This window comes from Eschrichtius robustus, chromosome 17, assembly GCF_028021215.1.
Source record: "Eschrichtius robustus isolate mEscRob2 chromosome 17, mEscRob2.pri, whole genome shotgun sequence".
Taxonomy (NCBI): domain Eukaryota; kingdom Metazoa; phylum Chordata; class Mammalia; order Artiodactyla; family Eschrichtiidae; genus Eschrichtius; species Eschrichtius robustus.
In genome coordinates this window covers 49,396,587-49,420,533 of record NC_090840.1, presented here as the reverse complement: position 1 = coordinate 49,420,533, position 23,947 = coordinate 49,396,587, and the positions used below count along the sequence as shown (strand labels likewise).

Genomic DNA, 23,947 nt, shown 5'->3' with positions numbered 1-23,947 from the left:
TCCCTAAAAGTATCTTTTTACTATTCCATTCTCCTAAGTCTACTTTTACCTGAAATAGAACAATTATAGATATTAAAGTTCTTTATTTATTCTTCCATTAAAGCAGGGCTCCCCAACCCTCGGGCTGCTGACTGCTACCAGTCCACAGCCTATTAGGAACCGGGCCACACAGTAGGAGGTGAGCAGCAGCAGCGAGCAAGCAAGCAAAGCTTCATCTGCCGCTCCCCATCGCTCCCCATCACTCCCATTACCGCCTGAACCATCCCCCCCCCACCCCCCGTCCATGGAAAAACTGTCATCCACGAAACCCATCCCTGGTGCCAAAAAGGTTGGGGACCGCTGCATTAAAGTACTATTTTTAGAGTATTGACTCCTACTAGTTTTCACTAAAAATTTAGAGTGTTTCAACTTAATTGTGAGTTTAACCAAAAGGAAGAATTTTATTGAGTTGGCCTTGAATTTTAACTATGACAATTCTTTGTTCCTATGTATTCAAATATTCACATGCGTATTCAAATATCCTAAGCATTCAAATATGCAAAGAGCTAACTTGTAAGTGGACATTTAAATCAAAACTCACTGAAGCTTTTCTGTTTGCAACTATCCCAGACAGTTGACTCAGAATAAAATAAAATTTCAACTATATTTTGAATGGGAAGACATTTTAATTATAAATAGAAAACAAATTAAAGGAAAAATAAAGTCATTTTAAACATTTTAATCACTAGACTGAAACTAAGGAGAAATGCAAAATATGCTGTCTTAAAATCTGATATTTTATCCAGCTATATACTAAAACCCTCAAAGCATCTATAAAAACTAAGCTGTAAACTCTGGCTTTCAGGACACACATGTGTTTTCAAAGTGAAATTTATTTAACTATTAAAGGTTATATAAGAATTAATGTGCAAGAATGCTTATTTGTGAGCAAAATAACCATAATAACCATAAATTAGTTGAAAATAAGTATTTTGAAAAAGAAATATTTAAAAATAATGTTTGTTTGCAGAAAATACCAAATACTCTTCCTATGAGTATAAATATGAATGAGAAATGACTCATAATCCCATCCAGCATTAATAATCACTATTAAAAAGTAACTTTTCTAAGAATATATATGTAAACATATATTTATATACAGATGTTGAGAGAAATTTTTAAAAACCAGAATCTTATTATATGTAGGTTTATACATTTTTTTGACACAAGCTTTTATTATGAACATTTTCCTATGATATATATTTTCTATTGCCTAATTTCAAAGATGCTCTTCTTTAGATATATCTTAATTTATTTTATAATTTGCCTACTATTGGACAACAAGGAAGATTTGTGATTATAAATAAGCTGACATGACTACCCTTACATTTTAAACACAAGTCTTTAAATGCATCTGGGATTACTCCTTTAAGGATATAGTCTTGAAAGTAGGATTACGAATGATGACCACTTTTAAAGTCCTTAATAAGTTTTGCTAAATTGATTTCTGGAGAGTTTGCACAAATTAATAGTCCCACCAGACTTTCATTTAAGTGCTCATTTCATAAATTTCTCAGCTTTCAGTTTTATAATTTATTAAGTATCAGTTTCACAGGTAAAAATTGTTCCTGACTATTGTTTTAATAGCCATTTCTTTGGCTACTTATTAGTTTGATTTTTTTCATGTGTTTTTTATCATTTGTATTTCTTACTTTTGCGTCCTTCAGCCATCTTCCTGTGACGTATTTTTAATTTTCTTTATTGTTATTTACCTGTAACTGAGTTCTGCACAACTCTGTCTACTATATTCTTGCAAATACTTTCACAGTATTTCAGAAATCCATCTCTTCAGCAGAAAATATCAGATAAGATGTAATTTTTACATTTGAAGAAAGGCTTCTTATAATTTAGATAACACTATATAAAGCATTTAATTCTCATAAGAAAAAATACAATATAACTATTCACTAAAATAAAAATGTCATAATCAAGAGACTGTTACTTCTGTGAGGTTCAGGAGCTCCTCTTTCCTGTGTATATGTGTGTACACACACACACACACTCTCTCTCTCTCCTTCTCCTTCTTTCTCTGATATAGAGTAGGTATTCAAATTTTTGTTGTATAAATACTTTCACCAGGAAAGCTTTTTAATAAGTTAGAACACATTATTTACTTTAAAACCAGGTTAGAACATCTTATTTAATACCTTAACAACATAAATAAATAAATAAAACATAAGGCCTTTTTCTGGAAAGTTGCAGATATTGACAAAGCACCTGGCTGAAGGGAACTTAATATGACAAGATTTCAAAAGTTAAATTCAAATTAAGGTCTACAGAAGTAGCCCAGAATTCTTCAACAATCAATACATCCTTTGGACAAGAGGAAACTGTTAACTTCATCACTGCCCTCTGCCGGTGGTATTATTTTCCTTTGATTTTCCCTCCATATACCGAATATTTGCCTCACAAAATTACTCCTGACCTGCCTCTGTATTTAAACTACCACAGCTAAAAATAGCCTAGCCATGTGGAATTTAGTAAGGCTTGTAGGAAAAAAACTGTGCTTCAATGAAGAGCTTTGCATTGTTCAGAGTACACCTTCCCAGGTTATCTAAGTGTGATTTTACGGGGACTCCGCACCTTTCATTGCCATTGAACTATCTTACAAATCTCTAAATTGTAGATAACTGATAGTAATGCAAAATAATTATTCACTATAGATGCAAATAAATTCTGTCAGGTAGAAATTCGACTGACCTCCCTTCCCCACTGCTGAAGGAGCCTGTTTTGCGTCCGTTTCCAAATTTATTACAGTATTACTGAGCTATAAATGACTGTTGTTTTTTTTTTAACTCTCCTTTGATCTGGTTGTAACACCTGCCTGGTTCTCTCACTGCTAATAATGTTAATAAGCTTTAATGTTTGTCCATTTTATATCTATACGAGAGTCAAGATTTCACTTTTTCTTTTTAATTATTCTTTAACAGGCTGAAGCCAGACTACATTTTCCCCTCACAGATCAACTTAGAAATAAAATGAAATATCATGTACTTGTCATGACCCTGACCAGTTTCATGGGGAAAGAATCCTATAAACAGTTATGACTGTTTGCCCTGTGATATGGTCAAAGTGCCATGGTGCTGCTTGGAAGGGGGTAATTAATTAGGAAGGGAGGAGAGAGAAGAGGGAGGAAGAGGAGGAGCAGTAAGGACAGAAGTCAGAGGAAGGTGAAACTAAAACAAACAAAACGTTCTCAGAAAAGTTTTTAAATTCTTACACATTAATGGACAACTGACTTTCATCATTTATTTACAAAACAAAATAACTGCACAAGGATGATTCCTGTGAATACTATACTGACTAGAAAGGATGCAAAAGCTATCTGTGGAATCAAGTTTCTTCTAGAAGGGATGAAACAATTAGGGGAGGAGGCAGGTAGCAAAGACTGATGTGAATTTCACTCCTGTTTTGTGAATCAACTCCTAATGGTTCACTAAGGCTTCTACTTCTCATTTGACCAATATGACAGCTACTATACAGCCAACTTCAAAATCTAAACAGAAAATGCAAAAATAAAAATGCACTTTGAAGACATCATTATCTAAAATATAAAAATAAACTGAAGTAATAATGGTAGCTTTTTGATCCATATGAAAACCCACAAAACATTATACATTTTATGTTGAAGTTCACTTGAAGCCCATTACCACCTGAAATACTTCTTATATAATAATTTACTATTTACAAAGGAAGATACCACTTACTTAGTTTGAATACCAGTTTCCTTTTACTATACAAGCAATAAAAAATGCAAAATTTTTAACCTTGTGCTATAAATAAGGAAAACAACTGGTCACCCATAAGGCTCAAGAGATTTCTCTCACTGGCTTCCTTCCAGAATCTGGGACCTTTCAAAGAAGCAAGCAAAGCAATTTCCCGTTGCTATTGAAACTGTTTCTGACTCCTAGCATCATGCCATCCAGGAGACATTTCAATCTGGAAGAAGGTAGGATCCTGCGACTAGGTAAAGGATTTACTCCTAGCTTCAGACCCGCACACCCACAAGTTTATAGAGTTAACTTGAAGGAAAATTTAAAGTGGATAGGGATCAGCTGACGTGTAGAGAACACGGTAGGAAAGAAAAGGACTCGAGAAAAACCACAAGCCTTTAATGAAAAAAATGATTAACAGAGGGTCCTATTTTGGACAGAATAATTAATACTTAAAGTGTGCATTACGTTTCACAATTACAATGGACTTGAAGGTAGAGTGTTTAACCTACACAACAATCCTAACAATCAGGTAAGAATATACTCATTTTACAGATAAGAAACCAATACTCAGAGGTTAAGTTGTTCAAAATAATATAGTTTACAATGGATAAAGTTGCAGTCAAAATATAAGCTTTTTTTAATAATTCATTCATTCATTTATTCATTCATTCAGTCTTGGTGTTTCTATGCCTATCTCCTCAATATATTATAAATTTCTTTACAGTAGAGACTTTGATGCATCATTTTATTTACATAGACAGAAAACTTGCAAAAAATACTTGTTGAATGAATGAATAAATGAATAATTTTACTAAAAAAATAGAGCAATAAAAATATGAGAATGGCAAAGAAATACGGGAGGGTTTTCCTTTACTTAAGTAAAGATGAATTTGAGAATCAACCATAAGACAAACTTCATGATTTGAAAAAGAAAACATGTTTTAAATATATATCTGCTTTCATACATTTAAACATACATGTTTTATATGTGTGTAAATTCCCTTAATTACTGTGCTAGATAGAAATTTATATTTTTTATACTTAAAAACATCAGGCTGCATTAATACAAGACATTTATGATTTAAACTTTTGCCCAAAAAGTTATAATCAAAATGCATTTGGCAAATATTTTACCAAACCTTTCACTGTGTATGTGTGTGTATCTGTCTAAACGGAAAAAAAAAATTTTAGTAGGATAAAAAATTCTCTGTGCTACAAATGCAGCATTCTCAAAAGGCTATGTTCTGGTAACTATCATAATCCTTCAGAAATTGTTTATATTATGATTAAAAACCACTGTGCTCCTATATTCCCACAAATAGTTCATATGGTAAAGAAATCAGTAAACTTACTTTTATGCGTAACATCTTTAACATTTGCTCCCCTTTCTGTGCTTGTGATTAAATGTAACATTTTGAAATCCCAAAGTTCTGAGAAAAACATAAATCCTTGTCTCACAGCTGCTGTTTGACTCTGGAAACACATGCATTTTCTTTTCAAGCATCTACCATCAAAACTCCCAAAGGGGTTGGACTGGAGAACACCTGCATCTCTTCATTTAGTTCCAATAACAGAGCCTAAACTCCAAAATTACAAAAATAGAAGCTCTGTTCAGCTGTAGTTACATTTTGCCCCTAATTCCCGTGAACAAAAATGCTAGGAGCATGAAATCATTCAGGCAAGCTCTGTCATCAAGAGGATAAGATTTTTTGCACCAGAAGCCCAGTGGGAACATGATAGAAAACTGGCAACAATTACAGATAAACTACATAGTAAAGTCCTCAGGGAAGAGAGAGGAAATGTAATAAGATAGATGGGTATAATTTTTACACATTTATGCCCAAACCACAAATGTGAATTGTCTTTAATTGCTACAATATATAAGCATTCTTACTCATGTGCCCTGTCAAAAATACTAAAAACATAACTTCAAGGCAATTCACTTAATTCTACATTATGAGGAGAATTTTCTGGAACAAAAAACCATTCCCCATAAATTAAAATTTACAATCTAAAATACCGTCTCCATTTTTAAAACTCCTTAACAATTCATATCCTAACCAACCAACTACGAATGGTCAAATAAGAGTGTGTGTGTTTGCTGATGTATTTTAATCCAGAAGGAAAATTACCTCCCCAATTTAAACATGAGTTTCCAGAGAACAGAATTATAATTGTGACTTTCCTTCCCAATAACAATGATCAAAAGTTGTACATATTTGATGGGTAAAATATAAAATAACTTTTAATATATGGCAACCCAGTAAAGTTAAAACCTTATATTTATTTCTGCAACTGATTATACCAGGGAATAGAAAGATCAGCTTAAACTGTATTATATTTAAACGACATTTTAAGAGGAATAGTTGTTTTAAATTATTTTTAAATATCCTCATAATCATTTAATTCTATTTTTCTAGTGTTAGGAAGAAATAGTTGTTTTGAGTTTTATATGTCAAAAACAAATACAGCATGATCATCTTACTTACACAAGTGACTACAGCCAGATACTTTAAGAGATTATCATCTTTAATAATGGTGAACCAAAATCAATTAGATGAAATTTCATAGAAGTGTGACATTCTTCATGTAAATTAATACATTTATTTAGATTATAAAATACAGAAAACTATCTTAACAGTAGTTTATGTGAAAAAGAACTTTAATTTCCAGTAGCACATAAGCTAAGACAAATAGTAACTAAATAGAAGTTCATTATATATACCTGGGAAATACACTCTCTACTTTGTGCTATGTGGAGGATTGTGTTAAATTTTATTTATTTTTTAATTTATTATTTATTTATTTTTGGCTGCCTCGGGTCTTCATTGCTGTGCGCAGGCTTTCTCTAGTTGCAGTGAGCAGGGGCTAGCTACTCTTCAATGCGGTGCGCAGGCTTCTCATTGTGGTGGCTTCTCTTGTTGCGGAGCAATGGGCGCTAGGCATGGGGGCTTCAGTAGTTGTGGCACACAGACTCAGTAGTTGTAGCTCGCGGGCTCTAGAGCGCAGGCTCAGTAGTTGTGGCACACAGGCTTAGTTGCTCTGCGGCATGTGGGATCTTCCGGGACCAGGGCTCGAACCCGTGTCCCGTGCATTGTTAGGCAGATTCTTAACCACTGCGCCACCAGGGAAGCCCTCGTGTTAAATTTTAAAAGAGACATTTTCAAACATGTAGTGGAAGTACGGCAACGACTCTGAAGGCAAATCATACGGGAAGCAACTAAAATAAATTTATTATGTTTAGCCTGGACTATTCAGGTTTTTTCCAAAAAAAATAAAGCTTTTGTGGAACATCTACCATATGCAGGGGAGAAAGAAGGAGCAATTAAGCTAGTGCTAGAATTTGCAGCATTAAGAGGCAAGTAGTGCCATTAACTGAAATTGAATGATGGAGTATAAAATGGGGTGGGGGAGATTACACTGAGTTTCGTTTTAAACATGTTAGGCCACAGTAAAATATCCACAGGGCAATGGTCAAGAGGTGGCTAAAATTTGGAGTTTGGATCTCAAAAGAAAATAAATGGACAAAGAGATATACTCAGATGGTTGGTTGCTAAACACACACACACACACACACACACACACACACACACACACACGGTGTTGATGAAATCATCCAAATAGAAGAGGGCTGGTGACATAATATCAGGAACAACCTATATTTAAGGCACAAAGGAAAGAAATGTACTTGAGGGGGGAAATGAATATGGTTCAGCAAGGAGAACCAAGAAACTACATTGTTGTAGTGTCAAGGATTGTGATCCTAAGCTTTTACCCTATAATGAATGATGTAGAACAAGGGTCCCCAACCCCTGGGCCATGGACTGGTACCGGTCCGTGGCGTGTTAGGAACCGAGCCACACAGCAGGAGGTGAGTGGCAGGTGAGCCAGCAAAGCTTCATCTGTATTTACAGCCGCTCCCCATCGTTCACAGTACTGCCTGAGTTCCACCTCCTGTCAGATCAGCGGTGGCATTAGATTCTCATAGGAGTGCAAACCTTACTGTGAACTGCGCATGTGAGGAATCTAGGTTGAGCGCTGCTTGTGAGAATCTAATGCCTGATGATCTGAGGTGGAGCTGAGGCGGTGATGCTAGCGCTCGGGAGTGACTGCAAATACAGATTATCATTAGCAGAGAGGTTTGACTGCACAGAGACCATAATAAATCAATTGCTTGCAGACTCATATCAAAACCCTATCAGTGAGTGGCAAGTGAAAACAAGCTCAGGGTTCCCACTGATTCTGCACTATGGTGAGTTGTATAATTATTTCATTATATATTACAATGTGATAATAACAGAAATAAAGTGCACAATAAATGTAATGCGCTTGAATCATCCCAAAACCATCGCCCGCCCCGCACTGGAAAAACTGTCTTCCATGAAACCGGTCCCTGGTGCTAAAAAGGTTGGGGACCGCTGATGTAGAAGACAGGAGACTCCTGAGTCAGACAAAGGACTTTATTACTCATGGCACAGCAAGCAGCATGAGTATCAACATATGTATTTGTATCAGTTCCCTTTGTCCCCAAGTTCCACAAAGACATATCCAGATGGATGCCTGCACATGCAGTGGAATGCACTATAAGAAATGAATCCTGCACCTGAAACTAACCCAACATTGTAAATCAATTATACTTCAATTTAAAAAAAAAGAAGAAATGACCCTGAGTTGAGGAACCAAATCTTTTATAATGGGCAGTAAGCATGCCTTCCATTGGCTCCAGAGGGACACTAGATCTATCTCCCAAATACTGTTCACTATACAAATATCCTTTAAGAGATAGTCTAGAATAAACAGCAGTTGGTGTCTCCATTCACAAGATATACAAAAACGCAAAAGACATCAGATGTTATCTTTTAATACCTGAAGGCCAAGAAAGACTAAGGTTTCAACAGAAAAGGTACAGTCATACAAAAATGCCAATGAAACATAAGATAATAAGTTTTGTCAGGTATATTTAGGGCTGATATATTATTTCACGTCACTTATGAGACTAAGAAATGGAAGTTACAGTTCAACAGAGGACCTAATAGTAATTGAACCTAACAAAGAAAGATACTGTTAGATATTCTCTCCAATGGTAGATACACATATAAGGGGAAGGAAGAGGAGGAAGAAACATAGGGAGAGAAGAGGGAAGACGGTTAACATGTGTTAAGGACTTACTATTTATCTGTCAAATACATTCATATCCTTCACTATCTGTCAAAAATGTCCATTTATTCACTCATTCAACAAATGATTTCTCAAGCGTTCCATACGTGTCAGGAAATTTTAGGCGCTGGAGATAAAATGATAAGCAACCAGTGACAAACTCTGTCCTCACAAAACTCACTGTCAAATGGTGAAGACAGACAGCATTCAAATCACACAACTACATAAATATATACTGTCATTAAGTGTTATGAAAGAAACGTAGAGTGAACTATGAAAATGAATGTAACAGAGATACTTAATCAAATTGGGTGGTGGGGGGTAGGGGAAAGGCAGCATCAGGGCTTTCTTGAAGATATAGTAGTTGAGCTAAGATCTCAACACTAAGCTGAAGTCAACAGGTATAAGGTGAAGGGGTAAGGATAGTTTTAAGAATCCCAGACAGAAAAAAAAAGGCATATGCAAAAGCATAATCACAACTGAGAAACTGAAAGAAGGCCAAGAGATCTGAAACACATAGAAAGAGGGGGGCATATCAAAAGGACTCCTAACACTGACTTAGAAATTGAAATGGATGGCCTGTAAGTTCCTTTGTTCCAAGTTGATAGTATTTTGTGATCATTTTATATTCGTAAATAGCAGACACCCTAAAGTTTATTTATACATTAATAACAGGGTTAACAAATACTAAGAACTTTTTAACAAGCAGAACCTGCTATAAATCATAGGCAAAATATAGCATATGAAAAAGAGCTAAAGTTTATATTTAAAAGAGAAGGGAAGAAAAATGTTTAGAACCTATTTTAAAATATTTTACATACATCAATTATAGTCACCAAGTGCTTCTACCTCTGAAGGAGCCAAAGAAGTACCTAGTTTCTCTATTTATCTATACGAACATAAGAAACAGAAGTGTCACTAAACGGTTCCTGTGAATAGTAACCATGAATGCAGAATGTGGGCTGGCACACTGGACTCCCATAGGAGCCTTCAGCTCCTTCACTGTAATCAGAGCCAGTCAAGCAGAGAAAGTGATCAAGGGGGAGGAGGGAAATGTGCAAAGGGAGTTGCTAAGACTTCAAAGACAAAACAACGCTGTGACATCATGGAAGTGTGGCTCTTTTGACAGTGCTTAATACGAAGTAAAGAAAGAGATCCTCAAAGTTAAGAATGTGCAAGGCTGGGTGGTACAATGTTTAGCAATATGGATCCTAAGAATAAAAGACAAAATGATAAATAGCCTAAGACAGTGGGAAAATGTTATACAGTTAGAAGCCCCAGATTCAAGTTCAAAGTCTGACTTGTTCTGAGCCTCTATTTCCTCCTCTGTAAGACAAAATAACATTTGCTGTGCTGAACAGTCTTGTTTTATAAACAAATAAAACAATTTATATGAAAGTGATTTTTAAATTGTAAAATACTGTTTTTATAACAAGTTTTACTAATACTGCTAATATTTCTTTCAGTCAATTAATACTTAATTCTCATTAATAAAGCTGTCCATTCCCTCACATTCTGAAGTCAGAGTCAGAAAACTCTGCCTCTTTATCCTAATTGAGCTTCTCTCAAAACTCACTTCCTAATATAATATCCACAACATTTTCTGGTCCCCACTTTTAATATCCCCCTTCAATTTGGGAGCATATGCACAAAGGCAGTTGTCTTCCACACATCATGCCATGATAATCAGAAGCCAATTATAATGATCACCAAACTCCTCTAAAATACACAATTTGCCTCAAATCAGTTAGCCAATCACTTACTACTCCACATTCCAAAACCTCTCATTCAAGTTCTATAAACAAATGGGAAAAGCTCATTAACAACCTCATCTGGATGGTCTGTCTCTAAAAAAGACAGCAGGGATTAATTGTGCTTTCCTTTCATTGTTCATCTAGAAGAGTTCAACTACCCAGCATCTTTTTTTTTTTTTTAAAGCAAACATCAATAAAGACTCATGTTCTATGCCATTTCCCTTAGGTGCTCCAGCCTCAAAAACCAAAGAAAAGCAAATGTAATCATCACTTACTTGCTCGTACATTCACTAAATATTTGTTGACCTCCTACTATATGTGGGATATTGTTCTAGACACTAGGAACACAGCAGTGACCAAAAAAGACAAAAATTCCAGCCATAATGAAGCATTAAATTCTAATAGCAGGGAAAAATAAAACCCAACAAATCAGTAACATATATAGTATGGCAGAGTGTGATAAGTACTAAGAAAAACTTTAGAATAGTGGGTAAATAAAATGTGTCTCTGTGTGTGTGTGTGTGTGTGTATGTGTGTGTATGCACATATATGCAAACAAGAGAGAAAAAATCTTTTATATACAGTGACCAGGAAACAACTTGCTGAAAGCGTGATATTTCAGTAAAAACTTAAAGGATTGTTAATAAATTATTTCTTCATTTAAAATTTATTTATAATTTGTTCATACCATCAGTCATATATAGACACACAGACACACACACACCTCCAATTTTAAATCTTATTACAGGAACATAAGATTAGTCAATATTACTTTAAAACTGGCTTTGAAAAATAATACTTATGCGCTCTCTCATAACCATATCATAAATACCTAAGCCATGAATGTGGGTGGCAATTCCCAAGATGGATGGAAAATTTAAATTTAAAAATACCCTAAATAAAGTATGTGAATGTAGTTTAAGTAAAAACACATTACATTTTAGGATTAAAACACACCCAAAGGAATATTTTCAAAGCACCAAATGCATGATCACATTAAAATTTTACATGCAAATCCATAAGCATATCAATAAACGTAACACTAAAGTTGAAGATTAGGTGAATTTCCTTAACAGTAAGAAAAAAACTTTTTCCTAGAAATATCGTAGGTATAATTTTTTTATAGTAGTTTACTTTTAGACCCATACTATAAATGTTCAAAATGCAAATATATATTTGAGACCCTAGATATACATTTAAATTACAAAGAATAATACAAATATTGTTACGAGAAAGATCAGATAATTATTTAAACATGCTTGACTCAGTTCTAGATCTAATTGTGTATACGACAAAACAAAAAATGAAGAATCCCTGTCCAATTTAAGAATATGCAGTAGATTCTAATAAGCTTAGTCCCTTCTTAGGTATCAAAATTCTAACCAGATGGTCTGGTCATTCTAATAACATTTTAATGATCTTATGATTTGAAAACAAAACCTACTGAAAACTACTATTTGGATAATTATATAATGGAGTTTCTCAAACAGCATATTTAAAGAATATAATTAAATAGGCATTAAAAAAAGCATGATGTTGGGACTTCCCTGGTGGTCCAGTGGTAAAGAATCTGCCTTCCAATGCAGGTGAGTCAGGTTCGATACCTGGTCAAGGAACTAAGATCCCACATGCTACGGGGCAAGTAAGCCCACGCACCACAACAGCTGAGCTCGCGCGCCTCAACGAGTGAGAGAGCCCATGTGCCCTGGAGCCAGCACACCACAGCTAGAAGAAGCCCCCCACGCCGCCAACTAGAGAGAAGCCCACGTGCCACAACTATGACCCAACTCAGTCAAAAACAAAAAAAGAGAAAGAAAATAAATAAATTAGGGGGGGAAATCAAAAAGCATGATGTTTATTTAACCACCAATCCCTTCTCCCTAAAACCGGGGTAGGCAAACCACATAGGCTAAATCTCGCCCACCTCCTGCTTTGTGAATAAAGTTTTACTGGAACACAGTCACACTCATTCATTTACATATTGGGTATGATTATTTTTGTGTGCTCTAATAGCAGAACTGAACAGCTGAGACAGAGCCCATATGGCCCACAAAGCCTAAAAGGTTAGTTATCTGGCCTTTAGTAAAATGTTTACCAACCCCTACTTTAAAGGACTGGTAAAATCTTCTACCCATAGGCACAGTCTTACTTGGGTATTGGCCTCATCCTCACAATTTTTTCCTTAGGAAACCACACCCATCCTCATCAAGTTGAAAATGTCTTTTTGAGGAGTATTGTCTTTAAAGGCAAGCTGACTCAGGGGTTCTCAGACTCACCTTTCAAACACTAATTTCTAGTTTCTAGTGTGGATGCCATTCAGCTGCAAATGCTACTATAACAAATTCTGCTTTCAAATGGTTTTGCATCCCTGCATATGTGCACTGCTTCGAATAGTCACCTCCATATAGTCTCTGTGTAGTTAGTCAATTACAAATCTTTTCATGGTTTCTACTTTGAACTTAGTGCAGTCATGCTTAACATATTTTCTACAAGCTACAGTTCTTGTTATATAATGTTAATTGAGCTCTACTCTTAGGCAGCTATTATTATTTCTAGCATCATTGTCTTGGCTTTACCAACTACATACTGACTAACTGAACTCATGGCTGACATCAGGCTCTACTTACTATACCTTTTTATCCCCAGTCTTCATTGATAGTTCCAGTATCTCCTCTCAACATGAGAGGTGTGGATCTGTTATTATGGTGTGAATAAAATGAAACAGATTCTAGGCAAAGTGCTTCTAGAAAAAAATTTAACTCTAAGAAATAAGAGCTTGACTTCTGAGTTTTTTCCTTTATTACAACATCAATATCTTTTCCTTTTTGTACAAGCACAGGAGGCCCAAACACCTAACTTTAACATGGCAAACTATGGGTCACAAAGTGCTACTATCCCAAGAAAAATATTTTCTCTTTGCAATGTTTTAAATTTCTTTTACTCCTTTCTATGTATTACATGATATATTTTAAAACTCAGTTGGGTTTAGTAGTAGTAGTAGTTGAATCTGAGATTAACTGTTAATACATACAACTGAATTATCTCAATAAAATAGAATAAAATCATTACTGTTTGTAAACACATCATTTATCAAAAATGATACAAAATACTTCATTTGAATTTTCAAAGAGTGTAACTGCAGAGTGTATCCCAATGGACACAAATGAAAAAGAGAGGAAGAAAGAAATGGAGGGAGGGAGGGAAGGAGGGAGGGAGGAAGTTAAGGAAAGGAGAGAAGGAAAGAAAAAAAGTCCAATTTTAAAAGTCTTGCTGGAAAGGAAAATGCAAATAAGTGAATAATGATGTACTTACCGGAACTGTGGCAGTAGTCCATATACTGTGGAACTAGGACTGTGAAGGCTATTAAATCTGGAGCTAAGAGAGATTCTGGCTTTCTACTCTCATTGAGCCACTTGCTGCTATGAAGGTCTTTAGTGTCAGAAGGACCCTGAAGCAATGGAATTAACTTCTCTTTTCCACTCTCACCTGAACAGAAATATTTATGAAAAAGAAACTCTTATCAAATAAAACATAGGAGTACCCTGAAGATGTTTGATCTTAAAGTATACTAACATAATATAAAATTTCAGTTTATACTTGGTAATTCTAGCAGAACATTTAGTTATACTCTAAAGAGTATGACTGATAAAATTAAAAGCACTTTTAACTCTTAAAAGGTTGTTTTAATATTTAGCTAATGAATGTAGAACATGTTCAGAAAAGCTTATAAAACAACATGAACACACTGTATTCTAAATATTCAATGGAATCTGTACCTATTTAATCTTATCTAGACATTTAATCCACACTGGAAAAAGTTAAATAACAAACACAGTTTAAGGAAAATATTATGAAATAAAATATTGGAAGGAAGGCGAAATCAATTACAACATTCAGTTGAAAAACAGCTGGGTTTTCTGTTTAATTTCATTATACTAACAACATTTTAATTTAATTTTTAAGTGTCATATACATCTATACCTCCTATTACCCCCCAAAAGTGTAAGAATAAACTTTCCTTTAATTTTTCCTCCCTCATAACCATTCTTAAAACTATGCAAAGATTTTTTTCCTTAAATAAAAATTAACCTATTAATGCCAAGAAGTATCATCCTGGCACAATTAACAACTTTTTTCAAGTAAAAATAAAAAAAATTTAAAACCTCTGATTCATAGGAACAATGAGTAAATTCTTGTTTCAGGAACGCTCCTTGTAAAACGCACGGCCAATTCTCCTACACAGGCAATAAAGTTTTACACGGTCCAGCTGCACATACCTGGGGCTTTGGCACAAATTTTTATTGATCCCATGGTCCCAGAGGCACATTTGACCAATGATGTGCTGCAGTACTTCAATTCAACATTCTGGATTGAGCCCTCAAGAGTTGGCAGGGGATTCTTAGATTTCACACCTAATAAAAGAAAACTGCAAATGTACTAGCCGATTGAATTTAAATAATTTTTACACTCCTTCACCAAGGCATTAGACTTAATTACACTTTAATTATCTACCTCAGATGTTCTTACAGTATTTGTGTTAGGCTTCACAGTTTAGTGTTTAGGAGTTAAAAAGATGTAATTTTAAAATAAATGGACTGAACTCGCATAACTATACTTATGCAAATTTGAAACAAATATTTGTTTAAAAATCAGGAGACTAAAAAATCATATTTGGTTTTAGAATATAGAGTAAGATTTTCAATTTGATACAAATTTAACTTATAAATTGAGTTTCATTTAGGCAGAGACATGTAATTTAAGCACGAAACTTCCTGAGTAAACAGCCTCCTCAAAATATCTTGGTCAGGTGGGGTGAAGAGAGAGAAACAAGATAGCTCAGAACAGCTCCTAAGTTAAAATACAATAGCTTATAAGCAAAATTGGCATCCCATGTGTAGCTAAAAGAAACCAAAGGGATTCCACATCAATTAACAAAAAAAGTGGATATTAACATCTCTACTATATGCTACTTGCTGAAGAACATAAAAGCACAGAAGGGAACAAATACCATGACATAAATGGTAGGGAAAACTTAATTCAAAAAGGAGAGACTCATTTTGGCCCTGAAGGGTAGGTGAGAATTAAAAAGGCAGAGAAACCTTAAGAACATTACACTAACATTACTGCAAACCACTAAAATAATGATAATGATGATGAACTCTAATCAACTAACATTTACTGGAGGACTTACTATGTGTTATACACACATCTCATTCAATCCTCACAACAGGGCTGTGATAAAGATGTTATTGTTATCCTCATTTTTACAAACTGGGCTATAACGGCTTAGAGGAATTAAGTAATTTTTGCTCAGTCCTACAGCAGAGAGAAAGAGCTGAGGTGTTTAACACAATTTGATCCTATCACAGAAAACTTCACCACTCATTTCACCTATATTCATGAAGAGTGGCCTTCTTTTCCCCATTCCACATTCCAATCAAATATATATTATCCTTCATATTTGAAACTCCTTTAAGGAGAACTAAGTATGAATAATTAAGAAAATCATGAACTTTTTATGACAGATATATTAAACATTACTCTAAAATCTTTGATCTCAAACTGTGGTGCATTCAAGAAGCCCCATAGTCCTCCAAGAGTCTACCTGAGATGTGGCCCAGGAACCTGCAGTTTAACTAACACACTACATGGTTTGCCAGTGGTTAAAGGACATCATCTTGAGAAATACCTTCTCACATAGTAATCTTTACTTCAGAAGGACCTATAAATTTACTAATTCCTATTTGACTGTTATATAAACATATATCAATTGGTTGCTCTTCCCCAATATTCACCACCTGTGTTATTTCCATTTGCAGTGGTACCTATTATCCTCAAAGTAGGAGTCTAAATGCTGTGTATTTATACATTTTTCTATGATTTTATCAGTTTTTATCAAATTCTCAAAATCTATGACTCAAAAAACTTAAGAAGCAGTATTTCAGAAAGTCAAATGATGCCAACAATACGAAATAAACATAGCATAGGAGTAATAACAGTAGTAGCAGTACTACTGGTTATAGCACCTAACATTCAATGACTAAGTGCCATGCACTATGCCCAGTTTGTTATTTTTATTCATCTAAAAAGAAAAAAAAAAAGGTAGCTATTACTATTCCACTTTACATTCAGGAAAACCAAGGTTTAGAGAAATAAGGATTTTGCCCAGGCTCAAGTCAGAAAGTGGGCAGGCATGGTTCACTTTTCTCTTCATAAGAAAAGAAGCTGAGCTACCCTGCATATTTAACATCTACTGTGGATGCAGAAGTTATAATCAGTGGATAATTTACACTGCTCCAATCATTATGTTAAGTGATGAGAGGGATACAAAATGGAATAATACCCTCCTCTAACTCTCAAGCCCCCAGAGTCAGACTTTCATTCTATGCCAATTTTTTTTAAAAACTTAAAGAATCTAGATAGTGATGAGCAGACAAGAGCTAATCAAAGATTCTCTCAAGGGTTACTGATGGTGTTAAGAACCAAAAGATTGAATTAGTTCTGGTAGATGCAAAAATTAAAAAATATGAATAGACAAAAATGGCTTTTTAAAAAATTATTTTATAAGCTGCTTCTTTTACAGTTTACACCAAGTTTAGGACTCTACCTTGAATCTCAAATGATACGTCTTTGTTAATATCTAATGCATGCCGTATATAAGACTCTTATCAGAAGAAGTTGCCGGAAACCTCTTCTGATAAGAATCACTTATACATATATAAAGCATCTTAGTTTAGACTAATACTATCAAGAAATTATTTCACTTTTTATGATCATTACATTTCTCAGATTTTTAAAAAAATATTTATTTATTTGTTTACTTGGCTGCGTTGGGTCTTAGTTGTGGCATGCAGGATCTAGTTCCCTGACTAGGGATCAAACTTGGGCCCCCTGCATTGGGAGTGAGGAGTCTTAGCCACTAGACTGCCAGGGAAGTCCCTCTCAGATATGTTTAAACTTGTTTTAGTAACTAAAACATCCTGCATACTTTCTCCTTAAGAAAACTTTTTCAAAAAGCAATTTGTTTTTAATGGTTCAAGCTCAGATTTTTTAAAAGATAATTATAGTCATCTTTTGATAGACTTCAACAATGGAGAAAAACTGCTAGTAAAAAATAACCTCAGTAATGTAAATTATGGACTTTGGGTGATTATGATGTGTCAATGTAGGTCCATCAATCATTAACAAATGTGCCACTCTGGTAGGGGATGTCGATACTGGGAGAGGCTGTGCAGACCAAGAAGGAGGCAGAAAGTATATGGAAAACCTCATACCTTCCTCTCAGTTTTGCTGTGAACCTAAAATTACTCTAAAGAAGAAAAAGTATTAATAAAAAATAATTTAAAAATAAACTTGGTTTCTTTCCACTCTACCATCAAACCAAAATTTGTAAAACACCCCAAACATAAGCACTAGGGAGGTAGGAAGGAGCAGAGTCTTGGCATTGCACAACTCAGGGCACCATTCACACTTTTTTCTGTCTACATGAATGCAGCTTCCTGAAACTGTGAAAGGAAATCTCCTGTTAGGAATGCAGTATGGTGAAACAAAAAGACCAAAAGCTCTGAAAACTGAAAAAGCAAGCCTTCAGATATAGGTAGCATTACATATCTAGTAGTTATGTGGCTTAAGGCAAGACACTATTATTGTTCCATGTGGAGGCCAAAATACTGCAGTTATTGTTCAAGGTATTTAACTCTGAGAAATCTGCTGAACTTTTTACAGAACTTAATTTAGGGAAGAGGTGCAAAATTTTGATAAGATGTACAGTCAGCTGACATGAGTCAATAGGAAAATCACAAAGACAGTGACAATACCTTACATTTGAAATAATGACTTTACAAAGTATTACAAAGCACTCTCATGTGGATTTACTCAAATATTGCTGTCATATTCTACTAGAGGAAGGGAAGAGGGACTCCCTAAGGCACTGCAATTGAAATACAACTTTACATGGTATACACTTTCAATGGAATAATCTAAAAATAATAGTGAATTTTTGTAATACAATTTAATATAAAATAATGCACTGTTACTTTTTCTCCTTAGAGTATTTTTCTGAAAAATATTAACTCTGAACACACATTCTTAGTCCTGTGGTGCACCCTTAGCTCAGATTCTTTTTACACCGCCTTTCTTGCCCAACATAATTCTCCTGGCCTCACAGACACGTTAACCCCCCCGTGTTCAGTAATCAACTTACGATCACTCTTATAATTATCATCTATAAATCAGAAGATGAAATAATGAGAATGACCTGTATATCTGTGTGGAAATAAAAGATTAAGGAGTCAAGCCATATGTAAGTTTACCTCTGTTTCCTCCTTAATTTTTACGGGCCTAAACCAACAAAGAAATGAAAATGAAAAGATAAGCACTATATGTGCAACTTTCAAAGAGGCAAGAACTGTCATCAAAATTTCAGAAGATGGATGCTGATGAACAAGTAACAACAAGATGACTTAGAGAAAAGTGCCTGTGGGTTATTAAACTAAGAAGCAAGTTGATCTGCAATAAGCCCTGGAAAGATAAGAATTAAAGAAGTCAGGCAGTTCAGAGGGCAGGAATGCAGATACGGCTAAAAAGATGAGCAGTGACTGAAAGTCTATCTAATAACCACACGTCCTTTGTTTTAATTGGTGAAGCCACACAACTACCCCACACTCATCCTGGCAAAAGACTGAAGGGTTCACGCTGGAGAGGTTGAACCAAAAGGACTTTGAACTAAGGAATAATACCAAGGAAAAGGTTGCATGCTAAAAATGGGAGATTGTCTAAAAATCTATATAAAATAGATGTACTAAATAATGAAATCTCCTTTTCTTTTACTCTCTAAGGACACTGAATGCCAGAGTTACAACCTGCAGGAAAGAAATGGAAGGTTTTCTATCTTTGAAAACTGGCCAGTCCAAGAAAAAGGAACCAGAGATACTGATAACTGATTATCCCCAAACAACAACAACAAAAATGAGTAAGTGTGCAATTCCCCTACAATAACACCAGCCATTCAATAAGCTCCAACCTCACACACAAGTTCCCAATTAGTTATTTAGTGTTTTATTCTACAATATGAGGGCTCATCAGAAACTAGGTATAAATCACTAACATGAAAAGGAGAGATAAACAACAAACACAGAAAAGGAACTTGGGGTAAAAAGACAATGCTGGGAACAGAAAACTTAGGTAATAATAATTATATTATTGTATTATACTTACTACTACTACTACTACTACTGCTGCTGCTGCTGCTGCTATCCTTGGAGGGAGTACAGAAGACACTAGAACAAGAACAGCATGTTTAGCTGAACTTTTCAAAGAACAAAAAATAGCCATTAGAAATTAAAAACATGATGTTAATTCTCCTTAAATTAATATAAGAAGAAAATAAAGGTGAGGAAATCTACCACATAAATTAAAACAAAAAATCCAAAGAGACTGAAAATGGGCCAAATGACCAATAAATGAAAGGATCAGCATAAACAATCAAATATCTGAAAACCAAAAGTTCTAGGAAGAACTATTAAAACAAAACGGAGAAAATAATCAAAGAAATAATTCAACAAGGTCTCCCCAAATGAAGTACATGAGTTTCAAATTAACAGGTTGCACCACGTATCCAGTGCAACAAATGAAAAAACAAATATCAGCGGTAAAGAGAGAAGCTCCTAAAAGTTTCTGAGATAGAAAAGAAACAGATGCATAAAAACAGAAAAATGTTAATACATAAACATACAACATACAATTAGAATGGCATCAAACTTCTCAACAGCAACACTGGAAACAAGAAGACAACAAATCAATGCTTTTTAAAGTCTGTAGAAAAATCATTCCCAACCTACAAATCTACATATACACCCAAACTACCTTCACATATGAAGGCAGAATAAAGATTCACTCAAACATGCCATATCTGAAAGAAGTTTACTTCCTTTGCTAGAAAGACAGCTACAGAACTGTGCTCTACCAAAAAGAGGAATAAATCAGGAAAGAATAATATATGTGATCCAAGAAACAGGGGATCCAATATAAGAGAAAAGGGAATTTCCAGGACAATGATAAAAGGAAACTTCAAGACATCTGTAGCAGGTTCAGAAGGAAACAGAGATGGAAACAGGAGGAAAGTACACTAAAAGAATAATGACTACAAAAATTAAAACTAGGGACTTCCCTGGTGGTCCAGTGGGTAAGACTCCGCGCTCCCAGGGCAGAGGCCTGGGTTCGATCCCTACTCGGGGAACTAGATCCCACATGCGTGCTGCAACTAAGAGTCCACATGCCGCAACTAAAGATCCCGCATGCTGCAACTAAGACCCGGCACTGCCTAAATAAATAAATAAATAAGGTATAAAGTACTTTAAAAATTAAAACCAATTAATGCATCTGAACATACTGAGAGAAGACATGCTTCTCTAAGAATTTGGGGGAATTCATATTAAGTACATGGAACACTAATGAAACAAAAAAAGGCAGTTATTAACTCCAAGGATAAAAGCTGCATAAGAAAAAACATTTAAAGGTAGTATACTATAATTCATACATACATGGTCATAATATATTAATACTGAATATATATTTAAGCAAAAGCTGTGATATAATTAGATGACTTAGGAGAAAAGAAGAACAGAGATACAGACAGCGAGTATTGGCCATAAAAGCTAAATCCTCTTAGTAGGCGAAATAATGCCATCCCGCCCTCACTCGAGATGCCCATATCCTAATCCCAGAACCTGGGAATATGTTCTTAACATGGCAAAGGAATATTAAGGCGCAAACAGAATTAAGGTTGCTAATAAGCTAATTTGAAATGCGAAGATTATCCCATACTACCCAGGTAGAACCAATATAATCATCAGGGTTCTTAAAAATGAAAGAGGAAGGCAGAAGAAGAGAGTCAGAGAAAGACATGTCATGACAGAAGCTCTACCACAGAAATCTTCTGGCTTTGAAGATGAGGGATGAGGGCCACAGACCAAGGAATGTTGGTGGCCTACAGAAGGTGGAAAAAGCGAGGAAACGGATTCTCTCCTAGAGGCTTCAAGAGGAACACAGCCCTGCTGACACCTTGATTTTAGTGAGACTCATTTTAGACTTTAAACTACAGAACTGTAATAAAATGAACTTATGTTGTTTTAAGGCATTAAGGTTGTTGTAGTAGAAAGTATGTTTACAATATCTAAACATGAAAAATAAGAAAATTTCAATATAAGCATTTTATTTAGAAATTTAGAGGTAAATATCTAAGAATGAGCCAAAAATGACTGCCCTTAAAAAACCAGTGAAGATTATAAGGGCCCACAGAACTGCCCTTTTTGTTACAAGCTTTACAAAACTATAATTTAATAAAATAAAACAAAAGGTCATTCAGGACATTCAAGCAGCCAGGACGCATTCTAGATACACAAAAATAATAAAATCATAGGATAGTGAACCAATAGTAAAGGTTTCCGTAGAGGGAAGAGGTAAATTCCTTTAAAATACGCATTGAAGGAGTAGAGTTATTAGGGAACGTTATACAAAATAGCAATAGCAAAGAGCTTCTAAATGGTTGATATTGTAGTAAAAACGAAGCATTATCATTTCAGGGGAAGAATAAAAGGAGAAAGCAAAAGGAGAGGAAGATTTATCACATGAGAAGAAGGTGGAAGTCTTAACAAGAGCAGCTGGGCAGGCAAGAACATATAGGTGGACCAAGAAAGCTGGTTAGTTCCGAGGCTCAATAGGTGACAAAGACTGCAAATGACCTCCTGTGATAAGACATGCAAACAGGAGACAGCAAACTTTAAAAGGTAGTGGTTGTTTTGTTATTGTTGTTGATGATAATGATTTTATTGTTTTTAACATGGAAAAGCAGATGAAGTGACAGCCTAGGGCTAAACCAAAATATTTGGGTAAAAATCACTTAATATTTTGAACAGAATATAAAATATAACCATTGAACTATAACCAATTAAATGACAGAAAACAAAAAGTAATCTCAAAAGTATAGCTCACAGTGATAATTAGGTGATAGAATTGAACTATCACAAGGAACATATTCACAAGGAACAAAACACAAAGTCTTCTATAGCAAGAGCTTACTTTTCATTGTCCCACCCTCACCGCAATCCCTGTCCATTCTGCTGTAGTTTCCAGCAAAAAGAGAGTCAACAGGCATTTACTAAGTATGTACAAATCTGGTTCTCTCAGTCTTTTTTTAACATCAACAATGGCAAATAAACATTTGGCAAGTAAAGACTCAGCTTCATACTGACAGAATGATGAAAAAGGTGCCCTAACTTAAAACAATATATTCTGCCACCTAGTTTATGACATAACTCTTAATGTAAATATTAACAAAATAAAGTCTGCTTCTAACTCTAAAATTCCATGAATCAGAATCTCGATCCTACATGTCACTGTCATACTAGCCACGTACATTCCTCGAAAACTAACTTGCAGTATCAATAAGAATTAACCTGCTCTTCTTCAAGATTACTTAACTTTGTGCTACGATTACAGGTGAGGGAATTTAGACATTTCTGGCTATAAGGAACTAGAAAAATAAATCTTTTCATGTGGAAGGGGGCAGAGCCTGGTTAGAATACTGAAGAACTTAAAACTTCTGGACACAGTCTAACAAGAAGACTTCAGTAACTCATTTAGACTTCATGGGCTTAAAAGAAGAGAATTCCAGATAGCTTACCAAAGTACCTCAATTATAACAGATGTTCAAGAACAAAGAATTTTCTTTATCCTTGACGTCTTCACTACCAAGTGTGGAAACTAAAAAACTAACATTAATGTTGGCAGATCATATCATTAATTTCTTTTCCCTTAGGCTGCTTTTAAAGATTTATGCTTGTCTTTAGCACACTGGGGTTTCACCACAACGTATCTACTTAGAAATTTAGGTTTATTTTTCCTGTTCGGGATTTATGATTCTTAAATCTGAAGATTCACATCTTGCATCAATTTTGTGCGGTAAAAAAGAAGTCTCTAAATAGTGCCTCTCTCCTAGTTTCTCTTTCTGAGAGTCTTATTAGACCTATACAGAATCCTCTCATTCTAGTGACCAGATCTATTGACTAGTATTTCACATTTTCATCTCTATTTTCAGTGCTGCATTCTGGATAATTTCTTTATATCCACCTTTAAGTTCACAACTAGTGTCTGTAGCTATGTCTAATCTACATCATTCATTCAGTGACTTCTGACCTTCCATTTTTTTAATTCTCTAGTCCTTATTAACAATATCTATGCCTCCCTCCTATTTTCAACTCCATCTTTTACTTCTTTAATAAT

At 34.9% G+C, this 23,947-nt stretch overlaps 1 protein-coding gene across 7 annotated transcripts in view; it reads right to left on the bottom strand.

The window, feature by feature from the left end:
* The window catches only part of VPS13B (vacuolar protein sorting 13 homolog B), a 765,002-nt gene that overhangs the window by 523,230 nt on the left and 217,825 nt on the right, over positions 1–23,947 (bottom strand). For all 7 annotated transcript variants that reach the window (XM_068526231.1, XM_068526229.1, XM_068526230.1 and 4 more), the window contains exons 18-19: positions 14,944–15,078; positions 13,979–14,152 (exon numbers count right to left, since the gene is read on the bottom strand). In XM_068526231.1, the coding sequence (XP_068382332.1) occupies positions 13,979–14,152; positions 14,944–15,078 (309 nt within the window). The remainder of the gene's footprint in view (positions 1–13,978; positions 14,153–14,943; positions 15,079–23,947) is intronic.